This window comes from Podarcis muralis, chromosome 6 (genome assembly GCF_964188315.1).
Source record: "Podarcis muralis chromosome 6, rPodMur119.hap1.1, whole genome shotgun sequence".
Taxonomy (NCBI): domain Eukaryota; kingdom Metazoa; phylum Chordata; class Lepidosauria; order Squamata; family Lacertidae; genus Podarcis; species Podarcis muralis.
The window spans coordinates 21,234,357-21,250,967 of record NC_135660.1 but is presented as its reverse complement, the minus strand read 5'-3'; the positions used below and the strand labels follow the sequence as shown (position 1 = coordinate 21,250,967).

At 43.3% G+C, this 16,611-nt stretch overlaps 1 protein-coding gene across 5 annotated transcripts in view; it reads right to left on the bottom strand.

Moving 5' to 3' along the window:
* VEPH1 (ventricular zone expressed PH domain containing 1) overlaps positions 1–16,611 on the bottom strand; it is a 128,616-nt gene that overhangs the window by 36,780 nt on the left and 75,225 nt on the right. For 3 of the 5 annotated variants that reach the window (XM_077929841.1, XM_028731386.2, XM_077929842.1), the window contains exons 9-10: positions 15,792–16,186; positions 1,775–1,914 (exon numbers count right to left, since the gene is read on the bottom strand). In XM_077929841.1, coding sequence (XP_077785967.1) covers positions 1,775–1,914; positions 15,792–16,186 — 535 coding nt within the window. Of the gene's footprint in view, positions 1–1,761; positions 1,915–15,791; positions 16,187–16,611 lie in introns of those variants that run through there. The other 2 variants (XM_028731387.2, XM_028731388.2) reach the window with 2 other exon arrangements.

The following is a 16,611-nucleotide window of genomic DNA, read 5'->3' as shown; positions in this document are numbered from 1 at the left end:
CAAAACCTGCCAATGCAGGGAAATTCCTTCCCGGTCCTTCAACAGCAACCATCAATGACCGTAGCAGCACCCGCATACCTGTAAAGAAGAGGTTAACCTGCAAAAGGAAGGTGTAAACTGAGGGAGGGCAGGGTGGGAGAAGCTCTGGAGCCAACTGAAGACTCCCAGGTAAGTTCCACCCTCTATTGTGTGTGCAGGGCGGTCCTAACCCTACCTTGTCAACTTCCCTGGCAACACCTCCCCAACTGGGATTGGTTAACTGTCTGAGGTTAGGCTCCAGGCATCTAGTTTGGGGAGGCGAAGCCAGGCAGAATTGCCGAGGATCATGTAGGATTGAGGGGCTGCACACGACCCCACAAAAAGTGACCCCCCATTTGAGGTGGGGAGCGGTGTGAGGACAGCCCCATGTCAGAGAAGACATCTTTATAGGGGTGCAATTTCAGTGGCAGAGAGGCAAATAAATTTGTTCATATGGGTGAGTGAAAGATTCAAAGCAAAATTGTACGATCTTCTCTTTGCTATATTGAAGATTTACGGCACAATCCTGTACTCAGAAGTAAGTCCCAATGGGTTCAGTGAAGCTTACGTATTTCCCTTGTTGGGGATTAAGTACTATTGAACTTAACAGACCTTGCATCAGAGTGGGTATGTATATCACTACATTATAAATTGACGAAATGCAATGTATTTTAAAATCACCTTATATATATATATATAGAGAGAGAGAGAGAGAGAGAGAGAGAGAGAGAGAGGTGCTTCAGAGGAATATCGTGATCTGCAGTGGGGCGTTGTAGGGGGCGGGGGAGGACAACTCCGCCTCCTTCCTCTGGTGCCTTTGTGTCTTGATCATTTAATCTGTCTCTGAATTAGGATATGTAAGAATAAAATGAAATTTGACAGCACTGAAATTGGGTTGGGATTCCTGGACTAATGTGCACACCGGCTCTCTTCCTGCACACTGCCTTTCCCTTCAGTGGGAATGGGATACTGATACTGAGCTGTGTTTTGCTTTTCATTTGCACTGCCTGTTATTCATACTGTATTTAGACTATTGTGTAGATAGGAGTCAAAATATGAGAGCTGGAATCATCACATGGTAAAAAGAAAATCCGTCAAGAACATTAACATTGTTTGAAATGGGCCACATTTTCCATATTATTACAACTTGCATGCAAAAGCAATTTACGTAGTCGGTCTTTATCCTTTTCCAGCATGATTGCAAAATCGAGTAAAATGTTGCAAAATAATTAAAATAAAATAAAAACCCAAACCGCCAGAAGCAGCATACAGTACAGTTAAAGCTAAAGGCATGTTAAACAGCATTATTAGCAGACGGAAAATCACAATAATGACAATCCTGGAAGTCTGAGGTAGACATAACACTGGTTCCCTGAAAAATGTAGATTGCAAATCAATAACCTGCCCCCATTTCTGGTGCAATTCCCCATCCATTGCCCTGTTGGTATTAATGGTTTCATGCTAGACCAATGCCAACTGTGCTTAATACAAAGACCAAAGTTCCTTGCAAAACCTCAAATTGCAAGCCCATTCCAAATTCTGCCTTACAAGGAAAGCATAGTTAGCAATGACCCCAGTTAGTATCAGGGCCCCAGTAACTGCAAACCCAGAATAATAATACTCACCTCACAACAACAGTGATTAGGGTCAACAGCATCTCCAAAGAGATAACAATTTAGACTTTAATTGGGGGTGGGGTGGGGTGAATCTTTAAATGATAAAAGTGCCACTATGGATACGTACATATTGCACACACCTGCTGAAAGAGAAACATGATGTGGATCCAAAGCTGAGGCTGTTGACTGATGAGAGTAAAACTGGATTTACTGTACAGGCAGTAATGTCCTTTCAGGGGACAGCTGAAGAACAACTTTGCTACACAACTTCTGACGGTATCTGGGGAGGAAATACATGTCATTAGTGTCAGCTGTTATTATTTAATGGAAACCTAAGCATGATTATTTTACACTTAAGGCTTGCACTCTTCGCTGATACCTAGTACTGTGGTATTATGGCATGTTATAAAATTCATCCCTACAGAGGGGTGTGGTAAGGTAACATCCGCCAACAAACAACAAATCCATAACAAACATTATGGATGTGATTCTGAGCCCTGCACACACATACTTTTCATTCTTTACTATGAAATTTCATTTGCATGTTAGAAGATGACCATACAGCCAAGGACAAGTCCGTCTTATGGATAATAAATAAGAAGGCCATGTTCCTGTCTACACGGAACTCTGGATGCAACCCACTGTTTGGACGTACCACTTCATGGTTGCATACAAGCTAAAAAGTCTTTTTACTTCATAATAAACACCAGCAGTTTCTCTCTCTGTCTGCGTTTTCTTAAGTGCATCTAAACTTCTGAGGTCATGAAGAAACAGATAGATCTCTCAGTGTGCTGTCACTTTGGCCCAAATGGACAAGCCAACGTATGCTCAGCTGTCTCCTCTGCAATAGTGTTTGCAGAACTTCTTAGGTGGCAAACCATCACATTGGCAGTACTGAAGAACAATTGCCTGGCAATGATACTACAATAGGAGGAGGAGACTGCCAGATTCTTTTATCTTCTGTTGCTGCAACGAGTATTAAGTCCAATGGTAGGCATATTTTAAGTACAGTGGTACCTTGGGTTAAGTACTTAATTTGTTCCGGAGGTCTGTTCTTAACCTGAAACTGTTCTTAACCTGAAGCAACACTTTACCTAATGGGGCCTCTCACTGCTGCTCCTGCGCCACCGCCACGCGATTTCTGTTCTCATCCTGAAGCAAAGTTCTTAACCCGAGGTACTCTTTCTGGGTTAGAGGAGTCTGTCACCTGAAGAATATGTAACCTGAAGCATGTGTAACCCGAGGTACTACTGTACTATACTATACTATACTATACTATACTATACTATACTATACTATACTATACTGTAAATTACTGTACAGTACTATACTGCAGGGGGGACGCGGGTGGCGCTGTGGGTTAAAGCCTCAGCGCCTAGGACTTGCCGATCGAAAGGTCGGCGGTTCGAATCCCCGCGGCGGGGTGCGCTCCCGTTGCTCGGTCCCAGCGCCTGCCAACCTAGCAGTTCGAAAGCACCCCCGGGTGCAAGTAGATAAATAGGGACCGCTTACTGGCGGGAAGGTAAACGGCGTTCCGTGTGCGGCTCTGGCTCGCCAGATGCAGCTTTGTCACGCCGGCCACGTGACCCGGAAGTGTCTGCGGACAGCGCTGGCCCCCGGCCTATAGAGTGAGATGGGCGCACAACCCTAGAGTCTGTCAAGACTGGCCCGTATGGGCAGGGGTACCTTTACCTTTTTACTATACTGCAAATAGACTGTACTGTCTATACTGTAAATTACAGTATAGATCTGGTTTTTTGTTTATCTCATGCCTTATATTTATATGCCTAGACCCCTTAACATTCAAATGAGTTGTACACGACACACTCGCTTCTTCGACAAGTGTGACTCTTTACCACCTGATGCTTTCATAAATAAATAAATAAATAAATAAATAAATAAATAAATCTGTATTCAGTTTGCATTCACAATCTTGCTTACTAAAGTATACTTGGTTAACCATTGTTCACTGTTGGGTATTGTTTAATCAGTGGGTTCCATGATTAAAAAGCTTCTTAATTTATGTTAACTAATAGGCTCTTTGAGGCCTAAAACACATCCTCCAGTTTAAACATAATTTGTAGCTTTACTTTAAAACATGCAGCTGTCATCGTGGTCTTTTTTTTATTTTTAGTAATTGTTAATTGAAGAAGAATCTTCCATTTTGTCCTTGAACAGAACCACAGTGAGACACAGAAGAAACGTATTTATGTGGCATCTATTTCGTGGCACTAGCCCAAACACAACGTTCATTCACATGAAACAAATCAGAAACCACAAGCCAGTATCTGCAAATTTCATTTCATTCAAAAAACAAACACACAAATGAAACATACATTTGGCAGTCTCTTATAGCTATCTTTTAACTCACATCTACTATATTCAGAAGTAATTTTCTTCCAAAATAAAAATAAAAAATGCAAGGACGAACTCATCCTCACCACAGTATCAAAGGGAGACCCACATGGGTCTGTGTGGCTGTGTTCAGACACCATGTTAAATTACAGTAGATTGGGTAGAGCTATCCCTTTGTTCAGTCCTGTCTGTCCGTTCCCCATTCCTGACTCTGGAGCAGACCACCCCACCAATAAATAGTAGAAGATAGTGTGCTAGAAAAACTGAGCCACAATGTGTTTAGCATGAAATATGTGGAGAAAGACAATCAGTTTTTTTTGTTATTAGCATTTTAAATAGTGGGTAGATCACAATGACCTAAGCCAGGGGTCTGCAACCCGCGGCTCCGGAGCCGCATGTGGCTCTTTCACACCTTTGCCGTGGCTCCGGGGCAGATACTAGCGAGGGGAGGAGGCGCATTGTGCGCCCCGACACTCCCCACTGTGGCGGGCGCTGTACTGGCTGTGATGTTGCATGGGGGCAGTGCGTGCGTTGGTCACACACCGTCCCGATGTCACCTTCCCGCCCGCCCGCTACATTGTAAGGGGCATGTACGCTGGTCACTGCATTGTAAGGGGCATGTACGCTGGTCACTGTTTTGAAGGGGAGTGAAGAACACACACACACAAAAAGGTAACTTGTTAATTTAACATTTATTTCTATGAGGAGGAGTAATTCTGAGGGGTCAAACAAAGAAATAATAAAAAAAAGTGACAAAAAGTTATTTTTATAATGACGAGTTTTGTGGCTCCCAGTTTTTTTTTCTTTGGAAACGGGTCCAAGTGGCTCTTTTTGTCTTAAAGGTTGCAGACCCCTGACCTAAGCACACAGGAAGCTGAGGTTTAATGCTTTTTGCCGCAGCCTACTTACCGCTGAAAACCATCCCTCAAAAATGGCATTAGTCCCAGAGAAAAAGCTCCCACTGGTGCCAATGGGAGCACACACATACACCGGGGTCTGTGATAGCAGTATGGTGACTGGTGAGAGTGATTTTTGTTGGGACCATGGTGGGTTGTGAAAGGGTTAAGTCTCCCCTTTCTGCATATTGTGGTCCTGATGAAAATTGCGCCTCACCTACTATTATTATTGTTGTTGTTGTTTTTTAAAAAATGATAGCTTCCTAATGAGATGTTTAAAATCACATATACCAGTTTGACCCCCAAAAATGTATCAAGTCTGAGCAACTTTGGACACTGCTGAATGGGAGAGGACGGATAAAATTCATCCTTTTTTCCTCCCCCCCCCCCCCCAGAATTCCTGGAATTCTCTATATTGTCTGAAGTAGAACATTTTCTAGACTCTTGGGAAAGTTGTCCTTCCTGTTCCCCTGCCATTCCATAAGGTCCAAAGCCGTTCTCGATTATTCTGTAATGCTTTCTCCACTCTGGATTCTATTATTTCTATCAGTGACTTTGCTCACATAGGAACAGCTACCCGCAAGATAACCAAATATGTATATGATTAAGGCCCACAAAATGTAATAGTTTCCCAGACTTTCCTCTACCACTTAAAAGTTATCCAGGAGATGCCAACCATAGCTTGTATTAAACTTCATTTGATGCTGTTTTGAAGCAGTAAAGTCAACAATCTATTCAAGATGGAGCTGCATATATGGCTGGAAAAAGTAAGGGAATAAAGTAAAATTAGATAGATAGGTAGATGATAGATAGATAGATAGATTAGATAGATAGATGATAGATGATAGATAGATAGATAGATAGATAGATAGATAGATAGATGATAGATAGATAGATAGATAGATAGATAGATGATAGATAGATGATAGGTGATAGATAGATGATAGATGATAGATAGATAGGATCAGTGCAGATTAAATGACCATTTAATTCTTTATATTCTTGAAAGCTCCAGTGAATCCCAGAATCTTGTCTTCTTTTAACAACAGTCTAATACTGTGGGTTAAACCACAGAGCCTAGGACTTGCCGGTCAGAAGGTTGGCGGTTCGAATCCCCGCAACGGGGTGAGCTCCCGTTGCTCGGTCCCTGCCCCTGCCAACCTAACAGTTCGAAAGCACATCAAAGTGCAAGTAGATAAATAGGTACCGCTCCGGTGGGAAGGTAAACGGCATTTCCGTGTGCTGCTCTGGTTCGCCAGAAGCGGCTTAGTCATGCCAGCCACATGACCCGGAAGCTGTACGGCGGCTCCCTCGGCCAATAAAGCAAGATGGGTGCCGCAACCCCAGAGTCGGTCACGACTGGACCTAATGGTCAGGGGTCCCTTTACCTTTAATACTGAATCTAGTCCTGTACCTAGAACTAGCTTACCTAATTTGTTTTCTAGAATCTTTGCCCCTCATGTGCTAAGCTTTGCATGTTCAGGGATATAGTAAGGAGTGATATTCAAGCATCATGTATGGGGAAACTGAGGTCCTCCAGATGTTGAACAACAGCTTTTTTAAAAAAAAAATCAATTTATTATCTGGCTGGGTTTCCATCATCATGGTCTGCTGACAATGCTGGCTGAGACTTACTGGTGTTGAAGCCCATAACAATGAGGCAGGATGAGAACTATTTCATCCATTCATATTCTTCAGCTTTCACTTTCTTCAAGCAACATCTCTGCTGACTTGTCTTTATGAATGTCCCAAGCTAAATTAGGCATTGAGGAAGATGGCTGTCATCTGTAAATGCAAGTGATTATACTATGCCTCTTCACCAAAGGCTCTGAATGACCAAAATATGCTTTCTGAAGTCGGCAAGAATTGAAGGCCATATACATGACAGTGGGAACTGTAAGGTGCTGGGAATTATAGCTCTGTCAGGCATAAATGACATTTCATAGAATTCTTCAGGGGAAGCTGTGTGCTTAGAAGAAGAAGAAGAAGAAGAAGAAGAAGAAGAAGAAGAAGAAGAAGAAGAAGAGTTTGGATTTGATATCCCGCCTTTCACTCCCCTTCAGGAGTCTCAAAGCGGCTAACATTCTCCTTTCCCTTCCTCCCCCACAACAAACACTCTGTGAGGTGAGTGGGGCTGAGAGACTTCAAAGAAGTGTGACTGGCCCAAGGTCACCCAGCAGCTGCATGTGGAGGAGCGGAGACGCGAACCCGGTTCCCCAGATTATGAGACTACCGCTCTTAACCACCACACCACACTGGCTCTCGTATGGTATGCATACAGCTTTAATGTCCTTAACTGTTATGTACCTTTTTATTTTATTTGACCAAACTGCGGGAGGCAGTGGAAGACAGGAGTGCCTGGCGTGCTCTGGTCCATGGGGTCACGAAAAGTAGGACACAACTAAACGACTAAACAACAACAACCTTTTTATTGGGCTGTATGAATTTAATCTCGTCGCAGCAAAATGATCAACAAACAGTGGAAAGAGAACAGTAGCTGTATGCAAATAGAACTGAGATTAGCATATTTGGGACCTGTGCTTTTTCACTTGTTTGTTAATGATCCAGAGTTTGGGGTAGGCAAGATCGCCGGTGATACCAAATTGCTGAAGAAAAAGGAATTGTGGGGATCTCCAAACTTCCCATGCTGGCAAAGCAGTACAAGGGGAGGAGGCAGACACACAGACACTTGTAAACATGATATTGGCTGTTATTACAGATTACTGATATACAGTATGGAAACTACCTTTGGAAATAGGTGGGACGTTATAAATAATAAAAGCCGCAGGCATTGCGATAAGCATTTATCACAAGCCATACCCTAAGCAGTAGGAAATCTCTGCACAATAAAAGAGACCCATCACGCTGTGAAATATGGGGAATTTCTTTAAATCAACAACATATGGTGACCTTACATAGTATCTCTTTCTGTGTTTTCCTTGTGGCAGTACGCAAGACGATTATTCGGTTATTGTGAACACATTTGACCTTTGCAGGTTAACAAAGGAAGGTTAGAAAATGCATTCCATGAAAGACAAAAGAGAAAAGGCAGAGCTCTAAAGCTACAGGAAAATGGCTGCATGGATGAATTTAAAGTAACAGCCTGGATGAAGTGTGGATATTTCCCCTTGCTCAGACTGCTGCTTGCTCCTTATGTCATTGATGGCATTTAGCTAGCCACTTCTCTGGCATCAGATCTAAGCCTTGGCCCTTCTTTGGGATGGAAGACTCGCAATCAGAGACCAGGGAATGGTCCAACAGTATGAAGGGTGTGATGGCCTGGGAATCCGATTCAGAGGGTGAACCGGAGGAATCCCAGCCTGCACAGGAGTCCCCGCCTCCAGGGCCGGCTGAACTGGGGCAGGGCCTTGATTCTGAGGCGCCTGCACCTGTGCCGGATCCTCTGGAGCAGGCACCAGGTGAATCCATTCTGGCTCCAGAGGTGGTTGAGGACTCAGTGCCTACAGGTGAGTCTCCCCCTGGGCCCAGTAACCCTTCAGCCTCTCCTGAACTGCAGAGGCTCAGGGCAGAGAGGCGAAGGGAACTGGTTTCTCCCAGGAGGAGTGCTCGCCTTAAGGCCAGGAGAGGCGGGGCTCCTGGGGGCCGGGGCCGCCCCTGGCCTCAGAGAAGATAAAGGCCAGTCAGCCCAGTCCCAGGTTGCGGGAGCAACGTCGTCATTGAAGAGCTGTTTCGGCCAGCATCCAGTCCTGTTCCTCCAGTGTTCCTGTCCTTGCCCGGTTCCTCGCTGTGGACCTTGCCCCGCTCCTTGCGAACTATTTCCAGGCTAGTGACCCAGAACCGGACTTCGACTACGTCAACGGTAACCTTCCCCCCGGGACCAGCACAAGTGCCACTACCATTGTTAAGGCTTAGATACGTCCCTGTTAGGATGGGAAGAGGGCCCTCATTTCATCTGCATTCATCTTCTTGGAGAAATAAAGGTGCAATACAGCTACTGCAATCCCTTATTTGACTTGTGCATTTTCAACCATACGCTGGTTGAAATTGTGCAAGCCAAGTCCCAGGCAAGGTGGGCAGCCCTTAAAAGCCCTTTTCACACCAGGTCCACTTGGGCTTTCCTGGCACAAAAAGAGCTTTCAGCTCACTGCCTTGCTTGCTGGTCAAAGCCCACTCACATGTTTGGGCATACGGTGGTACCTTGGTTCTCGAACAGCTTAGTTGTTGAACAAATCGGCTCCAGAACACTGCAAACCCAGAAGTAAGTGTTCCGGTTTGCCAACGTTTTCCAGAAGCTGAACATCTGACACGGCTTCCAATTGAGTGCAGGAAGCTTCTGCAGCCAATCAGAAGCCGCGCCTTGGTTTTCCAATGGTTTCAGGAGTCGAACGGACTCCCGGAATGGATTTAGTTCAAGAACCAAAGTACCACTGTACTTAAGAGTTTCTGTGCACATGGCAAACTGATTCATTCTAAATCCACAATTTTCAGGAGCATAACACCAGTCTTTAGAACAGCTTTAAAACACTGCATAACAACCCAAAATGCACTGGAAAGCAGCAGCAGCAGCAGCAGCAGCAGAAGAAGAATGCTAATCTAGGTGGTAATCAGTAGTGCAAGAAGCCAATGTCCATCCGATTGTAACTGCCTGAGAAGGCAAAACTTGCAGAGAAAAATGTCCATAGCTTCTTGAAGGGCAAGACGGAAATTTCCATATAAAGGAATAAATTCATAAAACATGAAAATAATCACCTGGGACATGTATGATCATGAGGATTTATTCTCTCTATGTGTCCATATGAACAGTCCAAACAAGGATATGCAGATATACTTCAGGATTCAGAGTATATCACAGGAAAAAGGCAGTAATAGGTGTAAAGTGTAATGCTGAAACCAGCCCTTTAGTTCGTTTCACAGTAGCTTAAAGTTTAATCAAAATGGCCAACAGCAAGCAACTTACGGTGCCTGTTTGGCAGCGGCATAAAGATTCAGCTGATGGGGAAACTGCTTACATCAGTGTTTACTACACACCCACCCACCCACCCACACCCATTCCACTTCTGATCCATTCCAAACCACCTCACAGAAACAGAACCTCTGCTCCCTTCCCAAGGAGTTTCTAGCTCTGAAGTAAGATTTCCCTAGCAATTACAGCAAACATTTTAGGTGATGTGGGAGTTCCATGATAGGAATTATCAACTTATATTTCTTTTACAGAAAGCAGCTATTGAGAAGAGCCCCGGTCAGGACTGTGGCAACAGGGGAAGAAGGTTTAACTCTTCACCACATTGCACTTCCTCACCCTCTAAAAATTATCCACTGAAGCTGCTATCCGTACCCATTGGAAAAGGTAAGGCCACGCAGAGCTGTGACATCTGGCTAAATAATGCCCCCCTCCTAGTCATGAAAATGGGAGAAGGTCCTTAATGCTATTTCTGAGCAGCAGATTAGTGCCCCTCTTATAATACTGGCTGTGCTGCCATGGGTACTGAAGTGCAATTGGTAAAGGCAGCCTTCATAGAAGAACCGGTTTGAGTGTTGGCATGTGAACTTTTCACAGTATGGGAACAGTACTTTTGGGTCTGGAGCTTAACATCAGATTTAAATAATAAGAGGCCAGCTAATTTTTTATTTTTGGCATAGTGAAAACACAACTGATTTTCAGAAATGCTGCTCTGCGTCTCTGCAAGTTTGTGGTTGCATTGAGCTAGCAGAAGCCCATGTATTCTCAATCATGCTTTGGCTCATGCCATGCTTAAATTTATCAAAAGGTTCCAGAAGCAAGCACTGCAGGGGAGCAGTGATCTTTCCCATCTATCCCATCATATGGTACTAATTATCTCACAGCACAGCATAAAACATAACACCAACCAAATTCAGACCAAGGGCAGTCTTGCCCTAGTTATCAAGGGGAATTCTGTCATACACTCCATCAAATATTTGCTGTTTATATCCTACAGAAAATAATAAAAGCAAGGGGGAAAGCCAATGCAGAGCTTAAGACAAAACTTTACAACTGTCGTACCAATTTGCTTTCCCCCAATCTAACATAAAATGCACAATAACTCATCAAAACTACTTATGAAAACTATGCAGCATTGAAATATAATATGATGATTTATGCGACGGAATGCGAGCTATCATGGACACTGATGGGAATTTCATTTCAGCTGGTCACTTCAGTTGTAGGGCTTTCTAAAAGTTTTCATTCTTATGTTCAAGTGTCAGCTGGAAGTGGGAACCAGCTCCAAGGAAAATCCCCAAAGCCCTATTCAGGCAATCAGTATCTGTGGGTACCAAACAAATTAAATATCTTTTTGGAATGTGTGGGGCTAGCTCTCATGACAGTCACAAATATGCCGGCCAATGCAATAATAGTCTTGCATGAGAATAGGGTTTCTGACACAGTCAGGAACCCTGTTTGACTAGGGCTCTTATTTACATGTTTGAAACCCTACATGCACAGAAGCACCCATTCAGGCTAACACAATTCATGTGTCAGCCAGTGGCCTGGCTGGCAGTTGTGTTGTTGTCAAGAGGATGAGGCTAGACCTGTATGTTATCACAGGATCCTTCATGTGGTCAGAACCAAATGTCTGAATGAAGCTATCTTTGCTATCATACTAGCTCAATAGAAGGCTCTTAGGACAGAACCTTTTATGTGTAAAGTCCATAAAAACAGGCTAATGTCAATCAGATAACATCTAAGGCCACTGCTTAAAATTAGCTGTGATTTTAGCAATACATTTCCCACTTGTTTCCTGTCTTACATGCTGTTGATCGTAAGGTCACAATATTGACTGCATTGATCTCATGTGTGCAGGCAACCTAAGAATGATCTCAAAATATGTCAAAGTAATCAATTTCTGTAAGATCAAACAGGAAAAAGAAAAATATCCTGTTCTACTAGATATATACAGAAATAGAACCGGCTGGAAATCCCAGCCAACAAAGTCCAACTAGATTTAATAAACGAACTGGTCCTCCAGGAAATTATAAACCAGTAAGCCTAGCTTTGTAGTAAGCAAAATTCCTGAAACGCAGATAAGAAGGAAGATCGCAAGACATCTGGAGAAATATAAGCTGATGAAAACTACCCCTCCTTGTTTTGTTTTTAAATTAAAAGAGAAACAGGTGGAAAAGATGGTAATTTTTTGAAAGTAAGGAAGAAAGATGAAATATTGTGGTTGTCAGTGCATTGGATCTAGAAGCTATTTCATATATAAATATTAAATAAGTGATCTTGGGTGGAATTAAGCAAGATGTAAAGCAGGTTCTTTATTAAATTTAACAGATCAGTTTTTTTATGGTTTGGATCTTGTTTCTTCCCCCTCTGAAATACCTAAGCACTAAACTTGAGCTCCAAGTTATGCAGCCCAATCCTAGAACTACTTCTGCTTACTGAGTGCCCTGGGACTTACTCCTAGCTAAGCATGTATAGGATTGCAGCCTCATAGACATAAATATGAACCTGTGCCAGGTTGTCATGGGGTTTGATTTTCACAACAAAACATTTCTAGCCAAGCAAAGGGCACTCCTAAACTAACTAAATAGCCATTCACTTCAAAATTGCTACCCAACTCAAGCAAAGTCCTTGCTGGGAACAGGAGGTGGGAGAGTTACTCTTAGGATGGCCTCATAAAGGTAAAGGTAAAGGGACCCCTGACCATTAGGTCCAGTCTTGGCCGACTCTGGGGTTGCGGCGCTCATCTCGCTTTACAGCTTCCGGGTCATGTGGCCAGCATGACTAAGCAGCTTCTGGCGAACCAGAGCAGCGCACGGAAACGCCATTTACCTTCCCGCCGGAGTGGTACCTATTTATCTACTTGCACTCTGACGTGCTTTCAAACTGCTAGGTTGGCAGAAGCAGGGACCAAGCAACGGGAGCTCACCCCATCGTGGGGATTCGAACCGCCGACCTTCTGATCTGCAAGTCCAATCATGAGGATGGCCTCATTAGGCCTGCTAAAAAAGAAGGGTATCACCGAAAAGAGAGCAAAATAGGGTACAGAAGTGCATAAAACGTGTACACACTAATTTATATGTGTTGATTCAAATTTAGAATAATTAACTGCTGTATAATTAACTAGAAAGGCTGTGCATCCCTCCACAGTGGGGCTGGTGAGTTGACTTGACCAAGTGACCTGTGTGCTTGCTGCTCAGGAGGTAACTGCTGAGGGGCAACTTCAAGTCCCCTGCTTCCATCCCTTCTTCTGGGTCTGTACTTTAAGAACTGGATGGAACAACTCTTCAAATAGAGGAGTCCTTCAAATTGTGGATTGTCCGCAGGCAACCCTTCAAATAGAGTGTTATCCTCTGTAAAGTGAGATACATAGTTATAAGAACCATAACAGCTAGGGCTTATCCACACTTACCTTTCTGCCACACTTTTCAGGCACAGTCTGCACTTTAAAGCTCTCTGTCTGACGGCCCCACTGTTTTTCTCTGAAGCTTGCCCCACGAAAACCTGCTCTTTAAAGCTGAATCGGAGCAAACAACAATCCACAGAAAACCTGAATAGCTGTTTGCTCCAATTCAGCTTTAAAGAGCGGGTTTTTGAGGGGGAAGCTCTGGAGCAAAAAAGAGGGCACTTGGACATGGACATGTGCCTGGAAAGAACCATAGAATTTTAGAGTTGTAAGGGACCCTGAGGATCATCTAGTCCAACCCCTGCAATGCAGGAATATGCAGCTGTCCCATACGGGGATCGAACCTGCAACCTTGGCATTATCAGAACCATGTTCCAACCAACTGAGTTATCCAGGCTGAGTGGGGCAAAAGTGTGGATAAGCGTTTAACTATGGCAAACTGAAGCTTTATGTGAATCACAATCCTTTCCCTTTCTTGCCAAGAGAGGACTCAATAGCAGGGCCTATATCACACCATTGCTAAATCATTGTATGAGAAAAGCTACCAGTGCAACAAGTTTCCTGCACTCTGGGATCTCCTAGGTCTTTGAAGGGGTCCTTAAATAGATTAAGTGAAGTTTCCCTAAAGAAATATAGAACAAGGAAGTAAACTGGTTTCTCAACTGTAGGTTTCATTAAATCTTAAAGGCATTTCTATACAAATTCTCACTGATTTGTTGACTAACTGCTCAAAGCTGCACCAGTAAGCAACACTCACCCAAATCCCAAGTGTGTTTACCCAAAGTATACCCAACCCTCCAAATGCCCTGAAAATACTGGGATTGTCATGTAATCCTAAAGCCATCATGGCTCTCACTTTCTCACGCACAGCCCCAAATTTCCAAGGGTCTTACTGGAAGTTCAGATATGTGCATCCATTTAACACATTTCTTAGATCTATGCCTCCTGCTCCCTTGCCCCTCCCACTCAACATGGTGTCACTTCCTGTTTTTATGTGCATGTGTGTAAACAAATATACTTGTGCCTACCTAGAGAGCACCCTGAATATGTATTTTTGAGTGGGATTAATTTGCTTTTCAAAATGATAGATGCTTCCCGAGAACACTAATCAAAGAAATAATGTTTCATTTTAAAGGTATATAGAACACAACTGACACAACTGAAGTGGCAGTTCTGAGAACTCTTTGTACTTATACCTTGTATATTGCAGTACAGTCATGTTGTAACAAACTGTTAGTCATGTGTGGTTTGACACATATTGCATATTCACCATACTCCTTACATTTAATATTAATAAAATTGCAGCAAGTTCCAGTTCGGCTAATGCAACACCAAACAGCTGTGTATTATTTGTAGCAGGAACTTGTGAACAGTTTCTTAAGAAATGGGTGGGATGAAGAAGAGCCTAGCTCTTGATGTACCAACTGCAGAAATTAAAGAAGTTCAGATTGCAGCCAAATTTCAGAACAAGTAGTTTATGGAGTTTTGGAAATATTAGCTAAGTGTTCCACGTGCAATGGACATGAAGGCATGGCTGTGCATGTATGGAGTATTAGTCACATCAATCTAACAACGTGTCTTACTATGGGAATTTTGCCTCAATAATATTACTTAAGGAATTTTTAGGAAATTACAACAGTAAAAGTGAGTTCTACAATAATGGCATAGTTTAATTACTGGAGTCACCATGCTAAAAGCTTTGGTTCACATTGAAATGAACCCATTCATTCATTCGTTCGTTCATTGAATTTATATACTGCCCTATACCCGGTGGTCTCAGGGCAGTTCACACAAAAAAAATCACAATATATAAAATCAAAATAAAAGCAATAATCCAATAACACGCCCCCCCCCAAGAGCCACATTTTAAAAGGTATAGAATGTTGACTAGGTCAGCCAAAGGCCTGGTTAAAAAGGAACGTTTTTGCCTGGCACCTAAAGGTGTGTAATGAAGGCGCCAGGCGAACTTCCCTGGGGAGAGCATTCCACAGGCGGGGAGCCACTGCAGAGAAGGCCCGTTCTCGTGTTGCCACCCTCCTGACCTCTCAAAGAGGAGGCACATGAAGGAGGGCCTCAGAAGGTGATCTCTCCAGGTGATCATGATGATCTGGCCAGTGTAAAAGAGACAAGGTCGTCTTTCAGGTAACCTGGTCCTAAACCTTTTAGGGCTTTATACACTAGCAGTAATACTTGGAACTTAGTTCATTGCGTTCATGACCAACTAATTCATTACATTGGGTCTACTACTCTGAGCATAAGCTAGTTAGATACAACCCATGAACAAGAGTCCTAGGAACTCTGAGCATATATAGGACTTGTTAGCAGAAGCACACAGCAAGCATGCAAGGGCAGCATGCTAGCAGGTCCTTTATGGGATAAAGCACAATGAAGCACGGAAACAACATAGAGGCAAGAAGGAATCTCAAGGCAGCACCTTTTAAAACAACACCGTTATGCAGAAACACATTTCAGCTAGTGAAATGAACTCATGCTTAGAGGCGGCTGGTTGACAGCTTAAAAGAAGGTCCTAAAGTATTTTCTAAAATGCTCCCATCGTTTCAAAGGGTCAGGCCTCTTACCTTCAATAACACACTCATCTGGGAGAGGAATTTTCTTCCCCATCTCCATGACATATGCTTTCACTTTAGAGAGATTTTCCTTTAAGTGAAAGTAAAGCTTATCTTGATACTCGGCAGGATTCTGTATTGTCTTCGGGCTCCCTTCATGGCAGTTTTCTTTAACAGGTTCTGGCAGATTCTCTGGTTCTGTACATTTGATACTTGGGTGCGAAAGTGAAGACTGTTCCAGCTGCGACTCTTCAGTGTCTGCACTGGAAGGCAATTTGTCGGCTTCTTGGCTCAGATAGATATCTGTGAAAGAGATGCCGGCTGTAACATCTCCATTCTCCATCTCTTGTCCATTGTCAGAATGAACACTCCTCAAACGGACAGCATGCAAAGCTAGACTTTTGGACCTGCAGTGTAAACAAAGGCAGGAACAAATGGCTTGGGCAAAAGGCAAAAAGGACTGTGGTGCATGGGGGGGGGTATAAGAACCTTAATTAGCACCAAACCATAATTAGCACCAAACTATAGTTGCTTTATAGGGACGTGGGTGGTGCTGTGGGTTAAACCACAGAGCCTAGGACTTGCCAATCAGGTCGGCGGTTTGAATCCCCACAATGGGGTGAGCTCCCATTGCTCGGTCCCTGCTCCTGCCAACCTAGCAGTTCAAAAGCACGTCAAAGTGTAATTAAGACTATGAGCAAAATGATAATTTGTTTGAAATTATTTTATAACGATGTAAGTGTATGCGGGAGGTGTGGGGGAGTCCAATGTAACAGTGGAAAGATGTTAAAAGGATAAGGATGATTTGTGCTTTTTTAAAGTATGCTTTATA